Consider the following 25,482-nt stretch of genomic DNA (forward strand, 5'->3'; position numbering starts at 1 on the left):
GAGTCGTTAGTGTCCTTGCGGAAGCGATCCAAAGTGGAGGTTGGGGGTCCGGTTACGGAGGGTGCGCCGGAAACCGCGGTCCGAGATGGTCTGCTTATGTGGAGGGAAAGTCTCCAGGAACACTGGCGTCTAGTGGTGCCTGCGTCCCTCCGATACGAGTTGATTAGAACTCTCCATTGTGACACGCTATTACATCTGGGTGTGCAGAAGACCTTGTTGACGTTGCAACGTCATTATTTTTGGCACGGCATGTCGACGGATGTCGTGGGGCACGTCCGCGCGTGCCCTGACTGTGCCCGGCGTAAGCCTCCTAAACATCCTTATGTGCCACCCTTACAGTCAATTCGGGTGTCTCGGGTCAATGAATTGGTGGCACTGGACATTTTGGGACCTTTCCCACCTTCGGCGAGGGGTAATAAATATTTGCTGGTCGGGGTTGAGTACCTCTCCCGTTGGCCGATGGCCTGGCCGTTGCCCGATCAATCGGCCGCGGCCATTACCGACGCCTTTTTGTTCGGATATGTTATGGACAAGGGTGCGCCGGAGAGACTCCTTACGGATCAGGGCCGAAATTTTTCTTCGAAATTATTGGCGGAAGTATGCGCGGGCCTAGGGACTAAGAAGGTCCGGACATCCCCATACCATCCGCAAACGGATGGTATGGTTGAGCGGCTAAACCGGACATTGTCTGCCATGCTGTGCCACACGGTGAGTGAGCAACAATCGGATTGGGACCTGCACATCCCGGGGGTGCTTTCGGCGTACAGGATGACTCCTCATGCGGCTACGGGTTATTCGCCATTTTACCTTATGTATGGTCGGGAAAACGTGCCGCCAATGGATGTGCAGATGGGAACCGGTGTGAGGGGACCTTGTAAACCGCTTCCTGACTACATTCGGGACACTGTTCGCCGGGTCTCGGAGGCGCGGGAGAGTGCCCGTGTGGCTACGGCCAAAGCTCAGGCCCGAAATGAGAGGTACGCACGGCGTTCCAAAGGGGAGTGCCCCTGGAAGGTTGGGGACCTGGCCTGGCTCCATTGCCCGCAGGTGCGGCCGGGTACCTCTCCCAAATTTCACAAACCTTGGCGAGGGCCTGTCCGCCTCATTGAGGTTCCTAATCCTCAGTCGGCGCGTGTTCAAATTGGTTCTCGCCGCTGGTTTGTTCACACGTCGCGCTTGAAACCGTATGTTGCTCCCCTACATGATGCATCATCTCCCAATGTTGCCTTGCCGGGGTCTGTTGCTGCCGACTCTCCCCCGCCTGCGTCCATTGATCTTGCTAGAGCGCCTGTCGTACCTGTTCCAGGCAGGCCGGCCTTGACACCGGAGGGGACGAGGCGCTCTGCTCGGAGGGTGCCTGCCAGATCTGCGGGTCCTTCGAGCCCTGCAGCCCTTCCGACCCCGCTGCAGACGCATCCGCGGGACAAGCCCAAGACTGATCCTTCAAGGACACGGGACGTTGGTGGACTTCCAACAGCGACAGGGGGATTTCACCCTGTCGCTCCTCAAACTCAATCACGTTCCCGTTCCGCGGATGGGCCGCCGACCGTCCGGGACGGGCCGGCGACCCGCACACGCTCTAAATCCCTTGTGTTTCGTTGATTGTTATGTTGTATTGTTCTTACTGTGTATTTATTGCCTGCTTCTGCTACGTTATTGATTGTTGAGTTGTGTTGATTGTTCTTACTGTTATATTGCATGCTTGGTGTCCTTTGGTGTGTTACGCTCGGGTTCGCCCGCATTACTGTTGGTGTTGTTCAGCCGAGGTCGGCTGGGTTTTTCTCCACGGGGGAGGGTGGTGTAATGCGGGCGCGGGCGACCTCCCGGATGTGACGTCACGGAGAGGTGGAGTTAGGTGACGTGGGAGGAAAGGTTAAGGTTCTTAAGGGAGGAGACCGGAAGAGGAAGGCAGAACGAGTGGGACTGGACCAGAGTAAGGCCACGTGGGCAAAGCCAAGGGGGGCAGCGGCGGCCAGCGGTGGCCAGCTAAGGGAGCAGCCAGCGGAGCTGCGAGAGAAGACAGCGGTGGGGCGGCTGGAGAGAAGGCGGACGAGGAGCTGCGGGGAACACAGCCGGCGAGGCTGTGTGTGAGGGAGAGGCTACGAGAGCGACGAGAGGAGAGAGAGGCTGAGAGAACGACGAGGGGAGAAACTGCAGGAGAGCAGTATCAGTGTCAGTATAGAGTCTTATAGAAGGACAGCCGTGCGGGTTAAGAGAGAAGAACCGAATAAAGGACACCAAGCCAGACATCGTGGTCGAGTCCTTTATTACACATGTATTGTTGCTAGTTGGTGTATTGAACGTTGAGAAATAATAAGGTGATTACTTTTATAACTTTCCTACATAAAGCACAGAAAATACCTATTTAACATGTAGACCGTATAAAAATTAACAATGCTAAAAATAACGACATGGGCTGCCCGTCACGTGTCATTACACACCTTAGCTTTTTGCCGCCTTCCACAATTTTTGCTTTGTTTAAAGTGCCCTGTTTGATGGTTTTCTGAAATCACAAAGCATGCAGGCAATACAGCATTACGGTTGTGACGTTAAAAATGAGTGTTTACGATTCGATACACTTGTGGTGCCATACTTCAGCATCAATTGTATATGCCAAATAATTATATGTGTCAATTATATGTGCTAATGAAAATGTCATCGCTTATCAAAACAGCAAAACTATGAAATTGCATACTGACATTTGTGACGGGTGTCAGGTAATCTGATACGTTGAAGTTCCCAGATCGAGATCTTCTGTGTCCCTGAAAATCGAGAAAATGTTTTCTAAAATCCCGTGTTCAACATCAGCATGAACAGCGATACATTTACCCGACGACCTGAGTTCGTTCCCTGGCCGTGACTGACCTCGATGGTTCAGAGTGATATTTCAACCAGTCCTGGGTCCTCCCCTTCGCGGAACCTTGTCGACTAGTGTGGTGAAGAATGTTCAAACAACCCCCAGAACTGATATGGCATTGGATTCTCTTCATCCAGAAGTTGAGCGACAAAGAGCTATAACGTGTTACATTTCTTCTGAATTGTTTTAATAGAGCTGAAGAAGAAAATAATAATAATGTACACTTCGAAATAGTCTTTTAACCACAGATCACAAGGTGCTGTACAAAAAAATACACAAAAGCATGCAGGCTCACGCCAATAGAATTGAACCACCAAAACAAAGGTTTCAAGAAATATTAAAAGGCTCTCAAAAATAAACCGGTCTTAAGGAGCCATTTGAATACAACGAGGAAGTCAGCAGAGTGAACGTCCAGTGAAAATGAATTCCACAGCCTGGTGGCCACACGAGAGAAGGCCCGTCACCCATTGTACATAGACGTGACCTCGGCACGCACAAAATCAGTGGCATATTAGACTAAACTCATACGAGTAAATGGTCAGTAATTTCATTCAACTGGGTGTTGCTGTGAGAGTCACTTGAATCATAATTTGAAGGTCATTAGTATTATTCCTGGCTCAGTGTTGACTCTACCACCCATCTGGAGACATGAACACAAGTACCACCAACACCAGTTGTGATAGGAGGTAGACACCACATCATTTGACACCACTGGCTCAGGACTGCCAAGGGAGATGAGCCCTACCCCATCCTCATTCCCTCCCATCATCACTTGTCCGAAATCCTTACAACAATGCTCAATTAAAAAAATACCTTTGAACTCTCTTATATCTTCATAAGTGCTCTTTGTCGCTGGCCACTGGGAATTTTGGGCCTGTGTTCAGCGACCGTGATTTTGATTTTAAATATATACAATTAATCATGGGTAGATACGTAAACTTTTCACTTAGCAATATGTATGTACGTTGAACTTCTTTCGCACAGTACGTAGCCAACCGTGCAAATCGGAGGTGCGGAGGCGAATGGCGACACTTTTCATGCGACCAATGAGATCGCTGCACCTTGTCTTTGTGCTCTGCCCCGAGTGGCTTGATGAGGCTGTCGCGGTTGGCCGACGAGAAAGATTTGCTCCGCTCGACCGTGGGAAGCTCGTGGCCCAAGGTGATCGGCGGGGCCAGGGTGTGGCGGGCGAAGTCTCGCAGACACTCGTACGTCGCCTCATCCGACTCCGACGCAAAGCCACCCTCACCACAACAATACACAAAAAAAATAATAGACAAGGCGTTATTTTAAACTTTGGAAAAAATATCCGCGTGGCAGAAAACATCACGAAACTGCTAAGAGCGTGCAGGATTTCGGTGTGATTTGACAAAATGGCTTGCTTGGACTTTGTACCAAAACTTTAGAAATATTCAGATAATACATAGATTTGTTTTAGGAAGATCGCAATTACCTGTTGACCTTATTAAGGAGCGATGTCATCAAACACAAATGAAATTAGACATATATTGCAATACATTAAGATAATTAACTCAATTAAAATAATTTTAATCGTATGTCCTTGTGTCAACGTTTTTATGCTTTGTTTGTGTCTACTATATCTATAGTATTGCTATATTCTGAAGGTACAATTATAAAAGGTTATGAAGCATATTTTAGACATACTGTATGTCTATGCTAATCATACGAATATAACTACTATTTACCTTTGGCAAATCCCAGCTTGATTGGTTTGTTATTTCATTGTAGAAGTACACAGATCCTGTTGCGGTATCCACAAATCGGGTCCACTGAAATACAATAAAGAGAGAAAGAGATGTAAAATGTCGCTTTTGTGCGCATTGTATATACTGCACAAGCAAGGTATTTAAAACGTTGTAGCTGTCCACTTTCTATACACTTAAAGGTCAATGTTGGGTGGGGCAAATGACCTTGTTTCACTGATGATGGGCATTGGACATATTAATTGGCTAGCATGGCGCTTAAGAAGAAAATTACAACTTTTGGGTGACCCTGCCCTGCAAGCAAAATCCATCAACCTCTGGACCTTTATTTTTGCCGGGCCAATTAATTTTATTTTACTCAGTGTAAGTATAGGTTTAATTATATCTGTGAGAAACTTCGTTTTCTAGTCCACCGATAAAAAAAATAGAATGTACATTGATCGCTCAGTAATAATCATCTCTTGTTACTGTATACAATGCCCTGCTTAGCTGGCACCGTGGTTTTGAGGGCTTGTCGCTCATTTGGAAAGTTATGAGTTCAAATCTTGTTTGTTTGGCAAAACAGCTTTACTTCCTTACCAGGGTTGATGAAAAAAAACCGAGCACCACTTAGTTTCAAGTCATCAGTGGTTATGCTATGGAGTGATTGGCCATCAAATAGCCCAGTGTTCTTCATTGCAAGGCCCGCGGGCCACTGGCGGTCCCTGGTGGCCTGTAGTGTGGCCCCTGACGTGCGGCCCCCGACAATGCACAACACGTGACAACACCGCCCATCATCGTGCTGCTGTCAAACCCAGTGGTTTCAATTGTGGCGGCCCTCACGCTGATGATGTCTTATCGGCGAAAGTGTCCCCCCCCCCCCCCCCTCTGAGAATTGGTGAAGAACACTGCTGTAGTGGGTGGGTGCTCCGCTTCTCCCTTAAGCTGGGAGGACGCTGTCTTTCCGACAGCTCAATTTCTTCACCTGAGGACGGCTGATTGTGTTGTTGCCGAAACGTCGTGATAATTTTATTTTATTATCTTTTATTTTTATTATTTTTATTATTTTATTATTTCCCTTCTACGTGCCTTTACCGAAAGAACCAAGAATATGAATCCCTGCAGTCACGAAAGCTTTAAATGGAAACTGGGAGACACTGTTACGCTCGACTTCGACTCTCCTGTGAAGGTGGCACGATGCTGCTGATGTGGCACCTGCTCCTGTGTCTCCTCGTTGATGTAGAGGACGTTTCCATCTGTCCCCATGATTTCTTGCCAGCCATGTGGTACTGCCGCGTCACTGTAGGTGATTTCTGAGTACAACTGCTCATCTTTGCATTCCACCGTCAGCTGTAAGTCACAAAAACAGAAGCAATGAGCTCTGCATTCAGAGCTGCGTTAGTAATAGCAATCCAAAGCAGTGCACTGGAGCCTGCTGAAAACACCAAGAGTAGAGTGCATCAGATGGGTGACATAAAATAAAATCTGTTCTCTATGCTTAGTTTAATTGGGTTTATTTACGTGCGCTTTTCTTAGCTGTCCCTCTTCGAACATGTCCTGCATATACTATCTTCCTACTCCCATATTTTTCGCTATTCCTGCATGTACCCATTCTCTTTAAGCACCACCAACCTCACGTGGCTTTTATAGAATACTGAAAGTACCCGTACAGCCTGTGCATATGAATACATTTCAAAGGATGCTTAAATCTATGAACACGGTGGCTACGATTCACTGAATTGTGCATGAATTCATAAAATGCATTATTTAAATGTAAACGGTCTCACTTTAGTGTCTGATGTTAGAAAAAAAGTGCGGCCTAATCCAAAAGGCCTTTATGAATCACAATATTGGCTCTGAAAAAAAACTACCTGTGAAGTTAATGTACAAGCGATGAATTGTCTTGAAACAAAAAATTACTCGCGCTAATAAAAGCACCAAAAATAAATCTAAGACAAATTTCGGCTTCCGCAGATTTCCAATAAGAGCGGCTTATCATAACTGTGCAGATGTGTTTCTTCCTTTCACACTTCCCCTGCACGGACTACGGCTGCCGCCACCCTCCACGAAATCCAACCAGTGCCAAGTTAATTGAGACGGCCAGATAGCCGAACCATGTTCCATTTCCTGGACGCAATGTATTAGCAGTTGGTGATGGTCTACAAGTGCAGAGAGTGGAACCCCGTGTGAACAATAGAGTTGCAGCATATTTCTAGTGGGGTTTTCATTGCTCTTTTCAAAAACGTACAATCTCGTGTGTGAGACACATCCATGCAGCTGCCAGAGATATGAATCAAATATGAGGCTTAACGCAGAATTGCAATCACTTTGCAAATTGCAGACTGATCATAGCCCCATTTATACAGAGGCATGTCAGTGTGTCTTTGTCTGCAGTGTACTGGTAATGAACCCGGTGACCTTAGCTATGAACCCGGCGACCTGAATTCACATCAGTGACAATAATCAGATTCTGTCCTGAACCTCCTTCTTGGATGACTCAGCCTTTAAATGAGCACCTGGTGCGGTGTGTAAACATCAGCACTGGGGAGACAAAGGTGGCTAGGCAGGGGGCCGGCCACCCCACCCCCCTCGTGTGCCGTGCCAGCCATCATGGGCGCTGATCACTAACACTTCCCCTGCACAGAGGAAAAAGAAGCTAATAGCTCAGTGGGCTTTAGCTAGTAAGACCAAAACAAATGTAGTTGTATTTGTTTGTTTTAAAATGATAACGTCAAGTCTAGAATGATACCTTTCCTATATTTTGCACTCCTACCATGTTTTCGTATTGTTGTTGTAACATTCTGACCCGCCCTGACTGAAAAAAAATCAGTGAAAAAGAGCTTTATAGCTCATCGGATTCATCCAGAATAAATAAATATTCTGATCCTGCTAAGGGCTATACGTGGGAGGTGGGGTGGCGGGATGCGGCCGGCCGGGCGGGCGGTAGGGGGCAGAGGTCGCAAACGGGTTTTGATTCCTTACCTGTACCCGTATCCGGCCGCACCAGGGTCGCAAATAGGTACCCGTACCCGTACTCAGCCGGGTACGGGTAGGGTACGGGTACCCGTTCCATACCCGTACCCGTACCCGACCCGAAATGAGTGACAAACGGTTACTCACCAGTGACTCACGGCGTACCCGAACCCGTACCCGGCCGCACCAGGGTCGCAAATGGCTACCCATACCCGGCTGGGTACAGGTAGCCGGGTATCGGGTAGGGTACGGGTATCGGGTACCCGGTTGCGACCTCTGGTAGGGGGGTTGTGGATCTTCGTCTTTGTGTTTTTTTGCGCCGAACACTTTCGGCGAGGCCTCACCAGGTCGCCCACAGACGTGCTCGCGGCCCTGCGCGGTGGCTTCCAGCTGGTCTCGCCGCTCGCGCGGTTGAAGAAGAAGACGCGCGCCGCGCCGTCGTCCCAGTGCTCCTCCCAGCCGTCGACGGCACGGAGGGCCTCCTCGCCCGCCGGAGGTCGGCCCGGGGCCTCTCGCAGATCCTCTCCCCGGCTGCCGCCCAGGTTGGCGTAGAGGGGCGATTCGGCCGGTCCGTCGCCGTCGTCGTTCAGGGACACGTGCGGCGATTTGGACGTCGGCGCGCTGCCCACCGATTGGTCGTCGCCGCCGTCGTCGTCGTCATTGTCGAGAAAATCCGCCCGTTCCACGAGGTCCTTTGTGGAACCCTCGCCCTTCAGGATAAAAACAACAACAACAACAAAGATGTGCACCGCCCATTACGTTTTCCGGAACAACAAATTTTTTTTAGATAACTTATTGGCTGTTAATTGTGATGCAGAACAAAAACATATTGTGTGGGTTGTAACCAAATAAGTTTGCAAATGAAACCGTGACATTTTGTGAGCATTTCAAATGAACATATTCATGGGTTTGTGAAACGGACATGGTAGGAATATTTATACAACATATATACACATGGCAAGAAATGCTTTATTATTCAGGTGTCAGGGAAGCAAAGCCATGAGTTTGTGTAATATGTTGATTCAGTACCCTGTTGGTTATATAAGGAGCCAATCACATGTATAATAAAAATGCAAGACTACATAACCAGGAAAGTCTCAATGAGTCTCGAGACTCATTATTGGGAGGGATCTGAATGTAGATGTTTGGCATATATTATGAATGAGTATTTGGAATGTGTAAGGAAACCAGAGAATCTGGAAAAATGCCACATATTCGAGGGGGTAATGCTCAAAACTGTCATCTTCTGGCCATCTCAGAGGCCAGTTATGGTTGTTGAATACTTTTATTTTACAAGGCATATTACAGTTAAGCAGTGAGTAGAGTAACACAATTGTTATTCTTACATTTATTTGCTCTAATTATCTGACACTTAAAACGGTTACTACTACTTCGCAAACATATTTTTGTTACAAGGTATGTACGTGAAAACATTTGATATCATGTTTAATGATTAGTATTTTAAAAAACGATACTCTATAAATATCGGACTTCAAAAAAACCATAGTATTATGTTAGTGTTTTTTTTTATTCTATCACTGATCCTCATATAAGACGTAGTATTTATATAGGCATCTATATTATCCTGTTGGCCGTGCCCTATTCCAACCCTAGCATACTTCCGTGCTTATTCACTCACCAGCACGCTCCCTCGCACATCACGTTCATCCATCCACACACTTCCCAATCTGTGCACTGACACGCGCACTCACCCATTCAAACATTCACTAGCTGCGAACAGTTATGCAGATCCACTCACCAGCCGGCTCACGCTAATCTTTTTTTTTCAAACACTCAAACCTGCAAACATGCCCATGTGCCCCATATACACATTCACTACGCGTGTGCCCATCTGTACATGCATGTGCCCATCACGTGCCCATCTGCACATTGACTATAATCTTTCGGGGTGTTTTTTTCCACTTGCTAACGTGTGGATTTATCCATCTGCAACCACGGAGAAAACACTTCCTCTACCATCCATATGGCACTTTACACACTTCCTTGTCCCCTCTCGCTCGTAAAGGTTTACACTTTTCTGCCCACTCGCTATAAAATCCACTCACAATTCCACTCGCTTGTCCAAGTTGCTCCACGCTTTCTGGCTTGCCAAACCCACACATTAAATCCATGCCGCTGTGGTTCCTTGTCATGAAATATGAACACGATATTCACCCTCCTTTGTGTTTATCCTCATTTTCCTTCACGTGTCCTTAATTCCCATCTCTACATTGTGAGGCTGAACTTTCAACGGCACACTTTTCACCAAATTCCATTACCTTGGAGGCACGCTCCGCTTAAGAAGAAGAGCACACAGTTCATTTCCAGCAAACGTGTATGACCGCATACCAATAATGATAAAGGCTTTCGGCCAACCTGTTGAATAACTTGTTTTTCTTTCCTTTTTAAGACACGCTATTTAAATTCCAGCCGTACATTTGGGACTGTTATGCATGGAGCGTTGAAACGTTTTGAGATGGGGATATTAAAGTACACATTCAAGTCAAGTGAATGCGCTCGAATGATAAAATGGGCGTCACTCATTTCCATTGCCAGATCAGAGCCGTGGCTGGAAATTCTACTCTCCATTGCTGGAGTCTCTCCACAGGGTGAGCGCTATTTATTTCCAAAAAAATTGCACTGATGGCGAGTCACATGCTCTCGCTGCTGCACCACCTGGCCAGAATAAAATATACATTCACTCGGTGGTTCTCAACCCATGGGGCATTCTTTTTGGAGGGCAGGGGGGGGGCATGTCGTGGCGACATGGATACCGTGCAGGGACAAAATTTAGAATTTTGCGCGAGGAACGTCAGCGCCATGTTCCAGCGACAAACACACGAACGCGCAAGATAAAACAAGCGCCTTAATTACACCGCGTTGACGAGAGGCTTGGACATCTGACCTCTCAGCACTGTGGCCGCTGTTACAAAGGAGGCAACGTTTCACGTGTCTCAATGGGTTCATTGCATGTCCTGGTTCAATAATTTAATAGCATTGACGAAATAAAATTGAGGCTGGACGAGTCAATGCAGTGATTGTAAAATTAAATTCGTAAACAGATCATGTTCTGTATATAACAATAGGTTTTACCCTTTATGGCAATAAAACCAGGTGTTAAGATATTACAACACCAAACAGAATCTTTATTCAAGGAATCCTGTCTGCATTAACCACACACAGTACCTGTGGTGAACATGCAAACAAAATTGTATTTGTGATGTTCGCCTTTTGGTGTCCTCTGGTCTAACACTCATTAAGACTAGGCTCAAAAGAAAGCTGTCTCTGGTGTGGGCCAATCAGTTTCATAAGCAATCCATCATATACTACCAGAGCATGTTTTTTTTTTTGTAAAAAGTATTGTCATTACTTTACTTCATTAAATGTAATTTTATACATTTAATTTTACGTTGTTATACTTTGAACCTTTAACACTGGCATCCGTGGCGATGTGGGGAAGACAGGCAACAGAGAGAACATGCCCTATGTATGTTGAGTTTCTTTCGCACCGCACGACCATCATGGAGATGAAGCTATAAGACTTCGTGCAGGAGATGGATCGTAGAATCGTAAGACTCTGAGGGGTAGCGATGGCGTGGGGAAGCATTCATCCAGCAGTCGATAGACCATGGCTGTTATGATGATGTGCAAAGGTTTCAAAGTGCCATACCTCTGATAGGTTGGTGTGCCTTTTTAAAATGTATTTCATTACCTCATTAAATATATTTATGTTGATGCTCTACAAAAATATTTTCTCTCTTTAGCACGTGTGGTTATGGGACCTGTTTCCACAATACAGTGGTAGATTCGTCTTCAAATGTACTTTTAAAAACTATTTTAAAAAATCATTTTACCAGGTAAGGCCTACTAACCTATGCAGCTCTTTTTCAGAAGCGACCAGACTAAAAATGATAGCTCAACGAAGTGGCTTACAAAGCGAAAATGTACAGCAGCCAAATACTCTTGCACGCACGTTTCTAAACGTGGAGGGAAAAACCGGAGGACCCGGAGAAAAATTCACACGACCACGGGGAGAACATGCAGACTTCAAGTATACAGGCGTCAGGGTCGGGATCGAACCCACGACCTCCTGCATACCAGGCGAGGTAGTTAAGATCTGGCCACCAGGAAAGCCGTCATACTCATTGATGCCACACAACACATTTCACACAATGAAAGCCATATCAGAGCGACCGTCACGCCCGTACATCTCCTACGTGCTATACTCTCTCCCCTTTCATTCCTGAACACTCCCTGTTATAGGACAGAGCATCGCTTCACAGCTGTGTTGTGAAACATTGTCCCGTGTTGTGAAAATCAATATTTATACTGTATCACATTTGGTTGTATAAATTGCAGCCACTTTGTGTCTTTAAAAGCAGCAGGACAATAGAATCTCTGCAAGAGCAGTCGGTCACAAATGGTAATATTGCCACAGCTGTTGGGAGTCTTGATCTCGAGCAGTGTTAGTTTTTATGAAAAGGTTTCCTCTACAATTACAACATGTAATTGAGCTACTACTGTATGTGCGTGTGTGTTTTAAATAACTAGAAAAGTGGTTGCACTTTGCTATTTGCGCATTTTTTTTATCCCAGTTGTCCTGTATTTAATTTCTGACCATGCACACCATTAGTTAGTGGTATCTGAAACTGCCCTGGGCTTCCCTTAGATTGACTCAGCCTGACATGAATATCTGATGTGGGATGTCAAAATCTGCACAGATGGACAAGGGTGGCTTAGTAACATGCGGACCACACTCACCTAACACGCTTTTTGCACGCCTTAATAGGGGCTCACAAACAGCACTGTACTTCTCAAATTCTAACGCACCCACGGAGACATCCTTCCTGCGTAAAGGGAACCTGATAAGACCATCATGTCCCTGCCAAACAACCCTGATACAATGCTACCCGCTTTTGTTGGATGTCATATTCGTTCACGCTGGTGGGGCTGTCCATTCATTCATCCCAGAAACAAATGTCCACCACCTGCAGTGGCGATTCCCACTGCTCTGCAGGTACAGAAGAGGGCCTTCGTGGCAGGGACGTGCCTCTGCAATCAGCAACATTGATTCACACTCATGCGGCGAGTGCAGCAGTTCACTTCGGGTAAGGGAAATGACATTCATTGCTTTATATATATTCAACAACCTGGCATTGCTCTTGAATAGAACACACAGTGCACAACAGAGCTCGCCTCAAGTGAACTCTCGGATTGATATATAATTTTCTAGTTTTCTTAAACAAATTGGAGAATAATTTATCCCTAGACATTAAAAAGTATTTATTTTAAATGGCAAAGATTTTCCTAGGTCTCAGCAGTCAGATCTCGCCCAATGGGTTTCACGACTGCGTTAGGTACATGCAAACAGTGGAATCAAATGTTTATGTTAACTACCTCGCCTGGTATACAGGAGGTCGTGAGTTTGATCCCTACCCTGATGCCCGTATATTTGGAGATTGCATGTACTTCCCGTGGTCGCGTGGATTTTTATCAGGGTCCTGAGATGTTTTTCCCCACAACATTGAGAAACATGCGTTCATAGTATTTGTCTGCTAAACTTTCTTACATGATAAGCCACTTGAGTGGGCTATCATTTGTGATAACCAGGTCGCTTCTGAAAAATATCTCTGTAGCTCAGTGGAACTTACCTGGTAACATAAACATACTAAATAGTATCTTCTTGGTTCTTTCGGTAAAGTCACGTAGAAGGGAAGTAATAAAATAATACAAATAAAACATAATAAAATAATTCTCACGACGTTACGACCACAACGCAAGCAGCCGTCCTCAGGTGAAGAATGAAACACCACCAAGCTTGGAGCGTATATTTAAGCTTGGTGGTGTTTCATTCTTCACCTGAGGACAGCTGCTTGCATTGTGGCCGAAACGTCGTGAGAATTATTTAATTATGTTTTATTTTTATTATTTTATTACTTCCCTTCTACGTGACTTTACCGAAAGAACCAAGAAGATGAATCCCTGCAGTCACGAAAGCTTTAAATCGATACTAAATAGTAAATAAGCCCAACGTCTGCATGCAACAGAACTGGAATGGGATTCCTGAAATTTGCCTAAACAATCAGCCAGTTGTCAGCTGCCAATAAAATACTTAATCAAGGGGAATGCCACGGGCAGTGGGGATTGTGGAAGAAGACTAGTCAGAAACAAAAGGGCCTGCAAAGAGCGGCATTCCACGGCTAATTCCCCACATTTGTAGCCTCACAAGGGCCCCTGCATTGGACGCAGGTGTACGAGTTGATAATGGAGTATTGCATACTTTGTGGGGGGTTACGTGGCGGTGACCGTCTTCCCGCGGGTACACCCCTGGCATTGAACTGAAAAAATGTAATGGCTTTTAAAATCCAGACTGCATGTTGCATTTCACTTAACATTCCAGGCAAAGTTGCCCTGCTTATTTAATTTACATTTTCATGTATGTTTTTCTTTTTTCTTTCACGTGTTTTTTAACAGGATTGCCAAACTTTCAGAAATGCACTCAACACAGTTACATATCACAAATACTCCCACTTCCATTGAATGTACTTTCCATGATTTGAGCTAAATGGGTCTGATGTCTTAAAATGAATACACTGTTCACATCATACAATTGTCACGTCATTATTTGTTGTACATGATCACAATTGCTATGACGTATATGATGCCTGTATTCCCATTTACTGTGCAAAGCAGTGGCAAATTGATGTTGGACTCTTGTATGTCAGATCATAAGTAGTTCACACTTTCTCTAGTTTCTGCACGCTCAAATGCACATGAACATTAAGCTTGCGGTTTGTGACACCACCTCTGCCAGTGGCAATCAAGTAATTAATTGCGTTACATTACCCAATGACAGGCCTGCTTTAAATGGATTTTGGAACTTGACACAGTATTTAAATTACTCAAGTCCACTGTTCTAAGAATGCGACCCACAGACGATTTATGACCTGGTGTATGCATTAAATGTGAGTCACGGTTGATAAATAATAAGTGCCCAATTTATGCGATGTTGTACTTGATCCCGCGCAATGCTCAGTTGTCAACGTCTAGACTTACAGCACCGATTGAAGAGGAAACATCACGTGAATGCCTCCTTTTAATAGCGTATATACCGTTTGTGATATATCATCGTAACCAGTCATGATTTTTCCCCTGCTGGGTGAAGACCTCCACAAGACGGTCTTGGGATGCAACGATCTAAACTAGCACCTTCACACGAGCCAATTTAACCACTCTACCTTCGTGGTGTACGTAATGTACGTTACGTTGAACTTCCTTTGCACCGTACGTTGTCAGACGTGCTCATCGGAGGCGCGGGGATGTCTTTCTCAGATGCGTTTCCTTCATTGGCTGCTGCCACTCCTTTTGTTAGCCCAGACCGTCGGTTCTTAACCTGGGGTGCAGGAATCTCTGGGAGTGCAAGATGCCATTTGTGGGGGTGCAAGAGATGCACCCCCGTAACTGCTTTGTTTTTTTTATCAAACCTAAGCATTTATTATCATTGTAAATGTTTTAACGATGAGAACCAAGGGGGTGCAAGGCAGCAGTAAAGGTTAAGACCATTGGTTATCATCCCATAGAGTGAAGTATTCTGCCCAAGCTTGCAAAACAATGCATGTGATGTGTCCAAATAACGTATGTTCTAGAATAATTGTACATTCTCCTTCCAGTCTCTCTGACATTTCCCCCTTTCTTTTGAAATATGCCAAAAAAGCCCCATGAATTAGTTCAAGCTTGGAATGACACCGATATGTAATATATACTGTATAACTGTTCTGTACATTTAGTTCGTCAGTCAATGTAAAATAGACATAATTGATCAACTTCACCTTTGAAGCTGTTTATAGTTATGTAGTGTATTTACGATACACTATTTGGTGATATCTGTAGTATAGTGTATACCGTATACCATATCCTAATTATTCACATGCATGAGCTATGAACGGCGATGGTACACTTGTTTTTCAAATTAATTTCCACAAACCAAGAAATACTATTTTCTTTTTTAGAAAAAATGTAATTACACATATATTTATAACCTGGTTTATTTGTATTCAACAAGAGCAACACATTTTGAATTATAGTGAAATGCATACATCTGCATCAAACACATCCCACACATATATATTCATATACATGTGTGGATGTGTTTGGCATGTCATGAAACGTAGACAAAATGCAGTAATTCTGCCCTCAGCAGTCTGCCTGTGCCACGCAGTGTCATCTGGCCCACTGTGTGTATGCATAACTGTTTACGATAATATACAACATATATCGTCAATATTTCCCCTTGACCTCCGCGTTTATTTGTTTATATAGAGCGCGCATAGTTTGCCACTGAGGGCATGCACAAAAGCCTACCCCCATTGACCCTCGAATGTCATCATGTTTTTGGACTTTTCATTTTCAATGTTTGCTCTTCCTCTTTGTACTCTGCAGCAGGAGACTCACCAACACTTCCTCCATGCACGTTGTCCCCACTCATCTGCACGCGTTTATCCGCTCAAGTTGTTACCACTACGAATATTAACTTTTTTATTTCTCTCGAGTGTTTGATTAATTCATGATTATATACAATGCCTATAAGCTACGGCTGTGTGTGCACTTTTTACTAAGGTCATTTATGTCCATAATTACTGGAATTAAATAGAGCCACCGGTCATAGGATATGCACGTTTCTCCTGATGCTATGCATTTTTTCTTGTACAACTGTGCACATGTTTGTACCGCAGCCCTCTCCACAATGTTACAATATCTCACAATGCAAAGGCGTCGGTGTTCGATAGATCGTGCATCTCATACAACTTTCTCTCGGTGCCTTTGGAATGTTCCAGCAAAATCGATGCAAAGACTGCCCATTAAAGGTGTAAAATGGTGTTGAGGAAGGCTATATGAAGGATAGCCGATACTGAAAACAAGTTTTCCACGAACGTGCATAAAGGTCTGCAATTTAAAGTTAAGCCATCTTCTTTCGACACGGGAGGGTGGAATACTTTGGAAATAAGATACTTACGGTTTAAGGTTATGTTGTCTGTTACACGGGCGATCCCATTCAGCCAGTTTCCAAGGCTACTTTATGAGTTGGGGGGGGGGGGTCCTAAAGTTGGTTTGTACAACTCGTACACGGGCTATATGACGGTTGTAAACTAAACACACGCGAGTCAAACAGCGGCGCAAGTATAATGCGAAAAGTTAGCTGGAGGTGCACGCAAGCTTTGTATTTTAGTCGGACATTGACATAAACACGCGCAAGTTATAGACGTCGTACTTAGCCAACGTCCGCATTAGTGCGTAGCATTGCATCACAGCAAGACGCAGCGATATTCTGCACTGGAAAATATCGGGAATAATTAAGTAGTGTGTTTTTTTGATACTGCATGCGCTTTAAATTCTATCAACTCTATGATTATACCCCCTTATGCTCACCGCATGTAACCATAACCGTTAACTCTCGGTGTCAACATATCTTATTCATAACCACGTGTACACAGTCGTGGGAGGATGTATTTTTTTCCCCAGATCACTGCTTAGTTTAAAGAACATAGTTTGGTGAATGTAGAACCTTCACATTAACGTGATCTATCTAAATCGTGCGGTCGTATAGCAGAGTATGGCCTGCATCTGCGACTTGTTAAACTGGACCGCCGTTCACTGACAAACCCAATGTCGTGTATAGGTTCACACGCAATGCCGGAGACATTTCGCTTACTGCTGACACTGCAACAAGTCAGCATCGTGCTCGGGACTCTCGATAGTCGGTTAAACACGTGCGGGTTTTTGTGCTTGCACAATGTTCACAAGACAACAACAGCAACGACAACAAAAAAACACTTGATAGACCTCTGGGAAGTTGATGTGCGCACCTGTATGCGTTCTAAGGAGGCATTAGAAAGGCCTCACATGTGGGTAATTGACTGTGGAATGCTGTGTTTTGTTGCGGTTACTTGTATCATTTACTCCTTTCCCCATCCCACCCCCATCCAACTTTTCCAAAGTGCAAGAGAGTCTCTCTCTGTGTGTGTGTGCGTTCACGGAAGCGTAATGAGGTTATTCTCACGTTCGTAGGGGAACTCAAGTCGAATACTTCGCTGTCTTCGGTGGCCGACAACAGCCTTGTCTTCTGTGCCATGTCCGCCCAGGTATATGTGAAGTGGGGAAGGGAGAGTGGAGAGAAAGAGACACGCGGTGATCGTTAGATTACGGAGTTGGGGAGTTCGGGCAAACAGGTATATATGCTGGTTAGCTTCCCCGGGGCACATTGCATTTCCCAGCACGAACTTTCACAATGATGCTGCTACTGCTGCCGTGTCTATCACCGTGTTGTGATGCGTAGAACTTCAGACCGTCAATATTCACGGAATTTCGTGGCTATTTGCGAACCAGCGTTCATTTAGTTATTCACCGCAGACTCAGACTGGTCGCAGGCAATCTGTGGAATGTGAGTCAAGTCTTCGTTTGTGAATTTCATTCATGCATTAAATGTAGACAAAATTAACGGCAATATATTCAGCAATTTTTTTAATGACTGAAATGAAATCGACAGGCTAAGACTTGACTGGAGAATTCTACAGTCATCATCAACTATATTGGGACTAAATGAGACTAAAATGTTGACTAAATTAAGAGGGTTGCATGCATACACACACAGATATACAATTAGGGCCACATTTGAATGTGCAGCATATACTCTAAATATATGAATGTGCCAAGAATGATATGTGATCGAGTCTCAGGCCTTTGTTTTTTCATACGTACACCATAGGCACAGCAATGTTATATGTCAGAGTAGATCATGTAAACAGTCACGTTGGTATCCACACATATACTTTAGGTTTTCTCATTTAAATACAAGTGTGCTGTTGACACTGAAACACGCTTGCGTGCTGGACATCAATGGGGTTTGTGTATTTGCATACACTGTATATATATTATTTTGTTAAATAAACTGTCAGTGATAAGGAAGTCGAGTAACACGTGGTTGTGTGGCAAAACTTCCTGTGGGATGCTGAAGTCGGCGAAAATGAGAACTGAGCGAAGAGGCTGCACAATGTGTAATTTGTGGTTGGGTTTGTGCAAGATAGTTTCTGTGCATTTAAGGGATTTTTTTGTTGAAGGTCATTTCCATGAAATTAATTTCCCCCTCCCGTTTTTTTTCAACGATTGCACACACACTATGTAAACACTATATTTTAGTGCTGTAGAGTATATTACTAACGTGATAGATGTGATATTAAAACCGTGTGGAGGTGTACACGTCATGCCTGTAGGTGTGTATTTACCGAATTGATATCGTGAGCACACAGATATCGGACTTAAACCAGCCTCGTTTTGGGTTGCGCCCATTTGCCTGTGTTGTGCCAATTTGTATACATACAAAACGCAGTGTATGTGCATTCAACATATTGTAGTAATAATTATTCACGTCCCTTTATCAACCCACTGTTGGATGAACGCCTCCGCACGCTACGCCATCACGAGGACTGTCTGGCCGTACCCTCACCACGCTGGCCGGCTGGTTAGAGGCCAATTCAGATATCAATCGCCGTCGAACGCGACCTGTGGCCAGGAATCATGGCGCAATGTGCTCATCACTGCACTACCGCTCCCCCAAATTCAATACACATGTCTGAGAAAATTTTTCGTTGAAGATTCATATGATATATAACCGCACTCTCTGTTAGATAATTATACATCAACAGGATAAATTGTCATGGCTGTTGCCCCATTCCAACCAGAAGCCACACCCATGATTGGATGTGTCAGTGCACACCATCCGATTAGAGCGGTTTGGCTACGTACGGTGCGAAACGAAGTTCAACATACAGACATCTGTACATGCATTCCTAATTGCTGTTTGAATGTCTGATATTTTCTTAAATTGTGACATATGGACAATTTATGAATGCACCTTGTACGTAGAAGCATTGGAATGTGAGCAATTCCTACTTTACAGCCACCCTTACACGTGTGTGGAATGTATATGTATTTTTTTTAATCTGATACACAGTTCTGACCTGATCTGACAGTTGTGTCCTTTATTGCAGGATTGTTCTAGGATCTTTCAAAGTCTCTCGGTTTTGATCACGATTTCACGTGCTGCTTTGATGTGTATTACCTAAAAAATGGCACTTGATAAACATTTGAACTCGTGGCACTTAAGATTTGAAATCGAGATACAAGTTTGAACTCAAGGTCCTTAGGTTCCGTAACCACACACCACACAAACCTCACCAGACGGCGGCATGGCACCAATGGTAATTATTGCAAGGCAGCCGTGCGGTACAACTTGGTACATTATTCTCGCAAATGTTTGGCTCTTTGATAAGTTACGCTCTTGTAACCTTTGACATTTACACTGCTAAAAACCCTAAACACAGTCATATTTTAGCTCAGGCAACTTGCAGTGACCCACAGTTTGTAAATACGATGGTTTGTGAAGGTATTTATCTTCATCACTTCATAAACTAATGACTGTGAAAGAAAACCCCATCGGTTGCAGTCTAACAAAGCTAATAAAGTAATAGGTTTTTACCCTTTAAACTGGTACAAAATCTGACACCTTTATACAAGGCATCATGTTTGCAATAACCTCAACACAAGAAGTCAAAATGCAAACAAAAAGAAACAACTCTGATGATGATAATGATATGCACTGTCCTTGAAGTTGATTGGTCCACACCCGAGACAGCTTTCTTTAGAGCCTAGTCTCCATTGGTGTTGGACCAGATGACGCCAAAAGGCGTACAACTCAAAGACAGCGCACTATCAGAGTATTGAGAGCTCGGGGTAAGCATTTACACTATAAGATCTCCTTTACCAGTGGCAAAATATAGTAAAGCTAATAAAACGAATAAGACAAAATGAGCCGGATGCGATGCAAGTGAGATGGCGAAAACAAGACAGAACCACCCCCGAATGATACGTTGACCATGAATCACGACAGTGCATTGCACCACTTGACGGGGCGAGTAATTGCATGAACACCACGCAGCCAGCGGTCCCTTATGGTCGAGGCGCGTGTGTGTTGCTTGCCGTCACGCGTGAGGTGAGCGACGTGGTGGTAGTCACGTGGTGGGCAGGCACACGGGCAGCAGTGTGCCTCGTTGTGTCGCCAGCAGAACAGCAGAATCTCCAATTTTTTGGCGACTGTATGACATTTGATTCTTTTTTTTAAATCTCCATGAGCGGGTAATTGATATTTAACATATATTTGTAGGTGATGTGTTGGCAGAGATGATAGTGATACAGATATACCGTATATGATCCCCAACTAATTATTGAAGAATGTTCCTGTTCAAGGAATGAATAAGGGTGCCTTGAAGGACAGCTTGGGGCGTTTCTCCCACTACTGTTAGGATCGTTGGGCGGCAGCGTGGCGCAGTGGTAACGGATGATGTATGTTGAACTTCTTTCGCACCGTACGTAGCCAATCGAAGGTGCTAATCGGGGTTGTGCCTAACATCACTCGAGTGACTGTTTGTGTCGAGTTTACATGTTCTCCCCATGTTCTGCACGAGTTTCCTCTGGGTTCTACCGCTTCCTCACATAGCTCGCAAAAACATACCATGTACCTGGTAGTGGCCTCAACATCCCAATGCTGAAAATTTACCAACAAATGACTCAATGGTGATTACACGTAGCAGCATCGCACCACTACTGCAAACGTTGACAGGACCCTTTTGAAACAGTCGTAACAATCTTCGAGGCATTCGTGGGTAAACAAGCTTAACAATAATAATCTTTGCTAAATTGCTTTTGTTTGGCTGCTTATGCCTTTGGCATTTACAATTAATCCTAGGAATCCTCAACATGGTTTTAAGTGACTTATGCAACTTGTAGCAACCAAACATTCTGAAATACACTGATTGTGAAGGTTATTAATTTTTCATTTTTCTTCAACTCATTATTAATACTTGCTATATTAATCACGTGCTCGTGTCTGGCTTTGGGATCGACACTTCTCGAGGTAACCCCTTGGCACGCGCCTCTAGAATGTGCCACCGTTACGTGGCGGATTACACCCCTCTTTTTGCTTACGCATCAATAAGGAATCTTTAAAATATACACGCACTAGCGATTTGACTCTGTGGATGTCAACAGGACAGAACCAGAGCTTCTCTTTCATAATCATCATCGTCATGATAAAACGGAACATCTAGGCCTTTTCTGTTTGATGTAAACGTTATATTTGTAAATAGTTAGTGAATGAAGGATAAAGCAAAAACATATATATTGCTTTTAGAGACCCATATTTAAACGTCATACATACCAGACTGGTTTTAGATGAGCTCGTATCACTAACTGTACTTTTGCTTCTTGTAGAGCTGTAATTCTCAAAACACTCTCTGGCATCACTGACACTATTGCCTGATGACGAGCAGCAGCGAAGGCTTCTGTTTCTCGATCTGACCGATTGTTCGTATTCCATCATTGGGCTGCCCGGACTCGAACCATCACAGCTGAGCCTGCCAGCCTCTGAAATACTGCCAGAGGAAGATTCCTGTTCATGGCCCAGGCCCTCCAGACTCATCACCCTCTTCCCTTCCTTCGCATCCACGTGACGATCATCGCACGTGGCAGGGTCCTCCTTGACGCCACGGGCATCCCCTTGGGCCGTTGGCAAGTCGCAGTCGGCGGTCAGCTCCATCACGTAGACCACCGGCACGTAGAAGGGCGACGGCTCGCCCGGCTTGCGCACCTGCCACCACTCGTCATTTCGCTTCTGGACGAGATGGTAGACGTCGCCTTCGACCATGACGATGCGCCGTCCGTTCGCGTTCGTGTACTCGTAGTCGTAGATCGCCTTGACGGTGGTCGACGTTTCAGCCCCTGTGCCTCCCCGGTGCTTGCCGGTCTCTGCGCGAGCTGCTGCCGCTGCTGTTTCCCGCTCCATGCTGGCGGAGAGAAGGGCATGTGGTCAAGCTGGCCGCCTGCTTGGATGTAGTGCCGTGAACGTTGTGCCTAGGTCATTCGGACCATTGGCTGTTATGCAGATCGTGGCATTCTGCTTTAACTACAACCGTGACGTAAAGATTCGAAATGACCGTTGTCTAAATAAGACAGCAATGTGTGAACACTGCTTGTGATAAGAGTGTATCTATGACGTCTTTCTATAAAATAAATACAATTAATGCCCCGTTCATCAGTGACACTGCATGAAAACATAAATATATTTTAACGCATGTTACTGCTTGTCTATTTAAATACATTACCACGTACAATGTTTCCGTTATAACAAAGCGCAAATGACACGTGCGGTTTTCTAGTTTTTGTGTTTGCACACCACTGCCAATGCAGTCCCTTCATTTGTTTATTTTGTTTATGACATTTAATTGTAAGTATAGTTTATAAATCATGACATATTTACACTATATATCATCCCCATACTTCAAGACCAGCTTGACACATAGCAAATTATGAACATGTACATTTTTATTCGCTGGACTTTGTGAAATTACATATACAATACAACGCGATACTTTATCTAGTACCATACCACGCAACTGAATAATTGATTACAAAACAAAATCCACATTTCGCGTCATTCTTACATTTTCTCCACCATTCGAGAGACAACTCAGCTGGTAATGGCATTCGACAATTAGAGAAAGCTTTGGGACAGGGAGTGGCAGGCGATGGCTATTGAGGAACTAGATTGGTTTGGCCAATGACGCTGCTGAGCAGAAAACAGGAAGCAATGCTGCATACTAAACTGCTTACATCTTTTTTTGGTCTACACATTCGCCTTATGCAAGATACGTTGCCCAATTTTCAGTCTTCATACACCAATGTGCATTTTCTTTCACGTAGCTTTCGTGCATGCGATACTAAAATAAACAAGGGTTGTAAAGCGTGTCGTTGCTATCAAAGGAGTCTACATCTTGCCCATGTACAAAAACACAGCAAATCAATTATGCTTCGAATCAACCAGTCTCGTTATTTATTTACCACCCCAAACCTAACGTGGGGACCATCCAGCCAGTGTGAAGTTAACAAAGTGCAGCACGAAGCCAAAGAGATGATATTCTTAGGTTTTTTCGATAAAGTCACGTAGGTAAAAAATAAAATTAATAAAAGTAAAATAAAAATCACGACGTTTCGGAGGCAACACAAACTTGATACAGCAATCGTGCTGTGACGGTTCCACCTGAAGACGGAAGCTTGTGTTGCCTCCGAAACGTCGTGATTTTTATTTTACTTTTATTAATTTTAATTTAATTATTTACCTACGTGACTTTACAGAAAAAAACCTAAGAGTATGAATCCTTGCAGTCACGAAAGCTTCAAATCCAGAACCAAAGAGATGATGTTGTTGAGTGGAGTGTATAATAGTGTCCACTTCGGGCGTGATGGATTGGGTTTCATCACTTTGCCCAGCAGGGTTGTTTTCACCTCTGTTAAAAATCAAACGTGTTGATTATTAACCAATGCAAAACGCTGACATTAGACGAGTGATTTTAATTTTGCAGCCGCAACTGAATTATTGTATCGTGAAATTAATACATTACACATGTCCCTCGGGGGAGGTGTGAAAGAAACAAGGAAGGGATGGGGCTACCGGGAATTGATGTTTAACATCGCAAGGTTAAGGTTTGCGCAAACCTCTGAGGTCTTAAACTAATGATCTTTGAGATGCAGTCCCAGTAAAAAAAACTATTCTTTGTGGCACTTATGCACATCATTTCTGGACAGTCTAAGATAATCTGATGCTGTTATGTCAACTTATATCAGCACACCTAAAGCTAGCTATGGTGTTCCTTTCTGGATAGAATGCAGCCATCGATAAACAGAATGTGATGGTATCATGAACACAATAACCATAAATCTGCATAGGGGCCGTCTATAAATGACGTCACGCGATTTTGGACGATTTCTGACCCCCCCCCCCTTCGTCACACGGCGTCACAAAAAGTCAGACCCCCCCTCAAATATGACGTCACAAAGCTCTGCCCCCCCCCCCCCCCACCAAGATAAAAAATGCTTCAAATCGCTCTAAACTATTGTCATTGTAGTGCGTATTTCATGTGGCGCTGCACTCTGATGTTGTAGGAGAAAACATATTAAAAAGTCTATTTAATTAAGTAGAACGTGTTGTCTATATTTATGTAAAGTTGCGCATTTTGATGTGACGTCACATTTCTCAACCCCTCCCCCCTCGTCACACATCGTCACAAATTTCTGACCCCCCCCCCCCTAGGTGCGTGACGTCATTTATGGACGTCCCCATATAGCAGTGGTGGCATCAAGAGGTGCAACACGGGGAAGCAAAGCAATGCATATTGAGGCTTGGAGATCTAATATACTTGGTGTGGGCCTTCCTGGTGTTAATAACAATCATCATCAGCCATGATCTATCTACTGCTAAAAGAAAGCCTAGTAGTTCTCAATGTTTACTAAGGACTATGAGCAGATGATCACTGTTCCATGCTCATTTGAGTGAGAACATTGTTTAACTTAATATTTAACATGTTTTCAAATGTTCACTGTCACTTTCAGTGTAAAGGCTTCCGGTTGTAATTCGAGGCGTGCGTGTACGGAAGCCATTGTTTTCACATTGCTTTGAGAGCAAAATAAATGTTATGTCAACAAGGCCTGACACACGAAATCCATAAACTGCGTAAAGCTGTCCCATACCCACCATCTGAATACCTGATCACACTTTCCACTTTGCAGCTTTAACATTGTATATCTCCAAAGCATTGCATGGCAGATCAAATATGATAATAGTACTAAAGATCATCGTAATGTTACCACGTGTTGCGTTGTATCAGTTTTGCCTCGACATACTTCGGATATTCTGCAAGAAGAAACGTTTCCATCGAGCACTCAGGCACACGATGTCTTATCTAATATACAATGTCATGGGACCATGTACGTCTACCATTGCTTCATTTTAAAAACGAATGTTCTCTTGACGTTCGATCAGGTGCCAGTGAGTCGGCGTGTAAT

At 44.3% G+C, this 25,482-nt stretch overlaps 1 protein-coding gene across 3 annotated transcripts in view; it reads right to left on the reverse strand.

Annotated features, from left to right (window-relative positions):
- Nucleotides 1-23,145, reverse strand: part of LOC133344613 (rho GTPase-activating protein 9-like) — a 49,268-nt gene extending 26,123 nt beyond the window's left edge. For 2 of the 3 annotated variants that reach the window (XM_061554629.1, XM_061554627.1), the window contains exons 1-9: nucleotides 23,085-23,145; nucleotides 21,803-22,427; nucleotides 17,591-17,653; nucleotides 7,878-8,243; nucleotides 5,776-5,910; nucleotides 4,564-4,647; nucleotides 3,919-4,101; nucleotides 2,700-2,762; nucleotides 2,442-2,503 (exon numbers count right to left, since the gene is read on the reverse strand). In XM_061554629.1, the coding sequence (XP_061410613.1) occupies nucleotides 2,442-2,503; nucleotides 2,700-2,762; nucleotides 3,919-4,101; nucleotides 4,564-4,647; nucleotides 5,776-5,910; nucleotides 7,878-8,243; nucleotides 17,591-17,653; nucleotides 21,803-22,427; nucleotides 23,085-23,098 (1,595 nt within the window). In that variant the 5' untranslated portion in view covers nucleotides 23,099-23,145. The remainder of the gene's footprint in view (nucleotides 1-2,441; nucleotides 2,504-2,699; nucleotides 2,763-3,918; nucleotides 4,102-4,563; nucleotides 4,648-5,775; nucleotides 5,911-7,877; nucleotides 8,244-17,590; nucleotides 17,654-21,802; nucleotides 22,428-23,084) is intronic. The other variant, XM_061554628.1, reaches the window with a different exon arrangement.
- Between the last annotated feature and the right edge of the window lie 2,337 nt (nucleotides 23,146-25,482).

The sequence above is a fragment of the Lethenteron reissneri genome, chromosome 20, assembly GCF_015708825.2.
Source record: "Lethenteron reissneri isolate LAM-NWPU_2019-01 chromosome 20, ASM1570882v1, whole genome shotgun sequence".
NCBI classification, from domain to species: Eukaryota; Metazoa; Chordata; class Hyperoartia; order Petromyzontiformes; family Petromyzontidae; genus Lethenteron; species Lethenteron reissneri.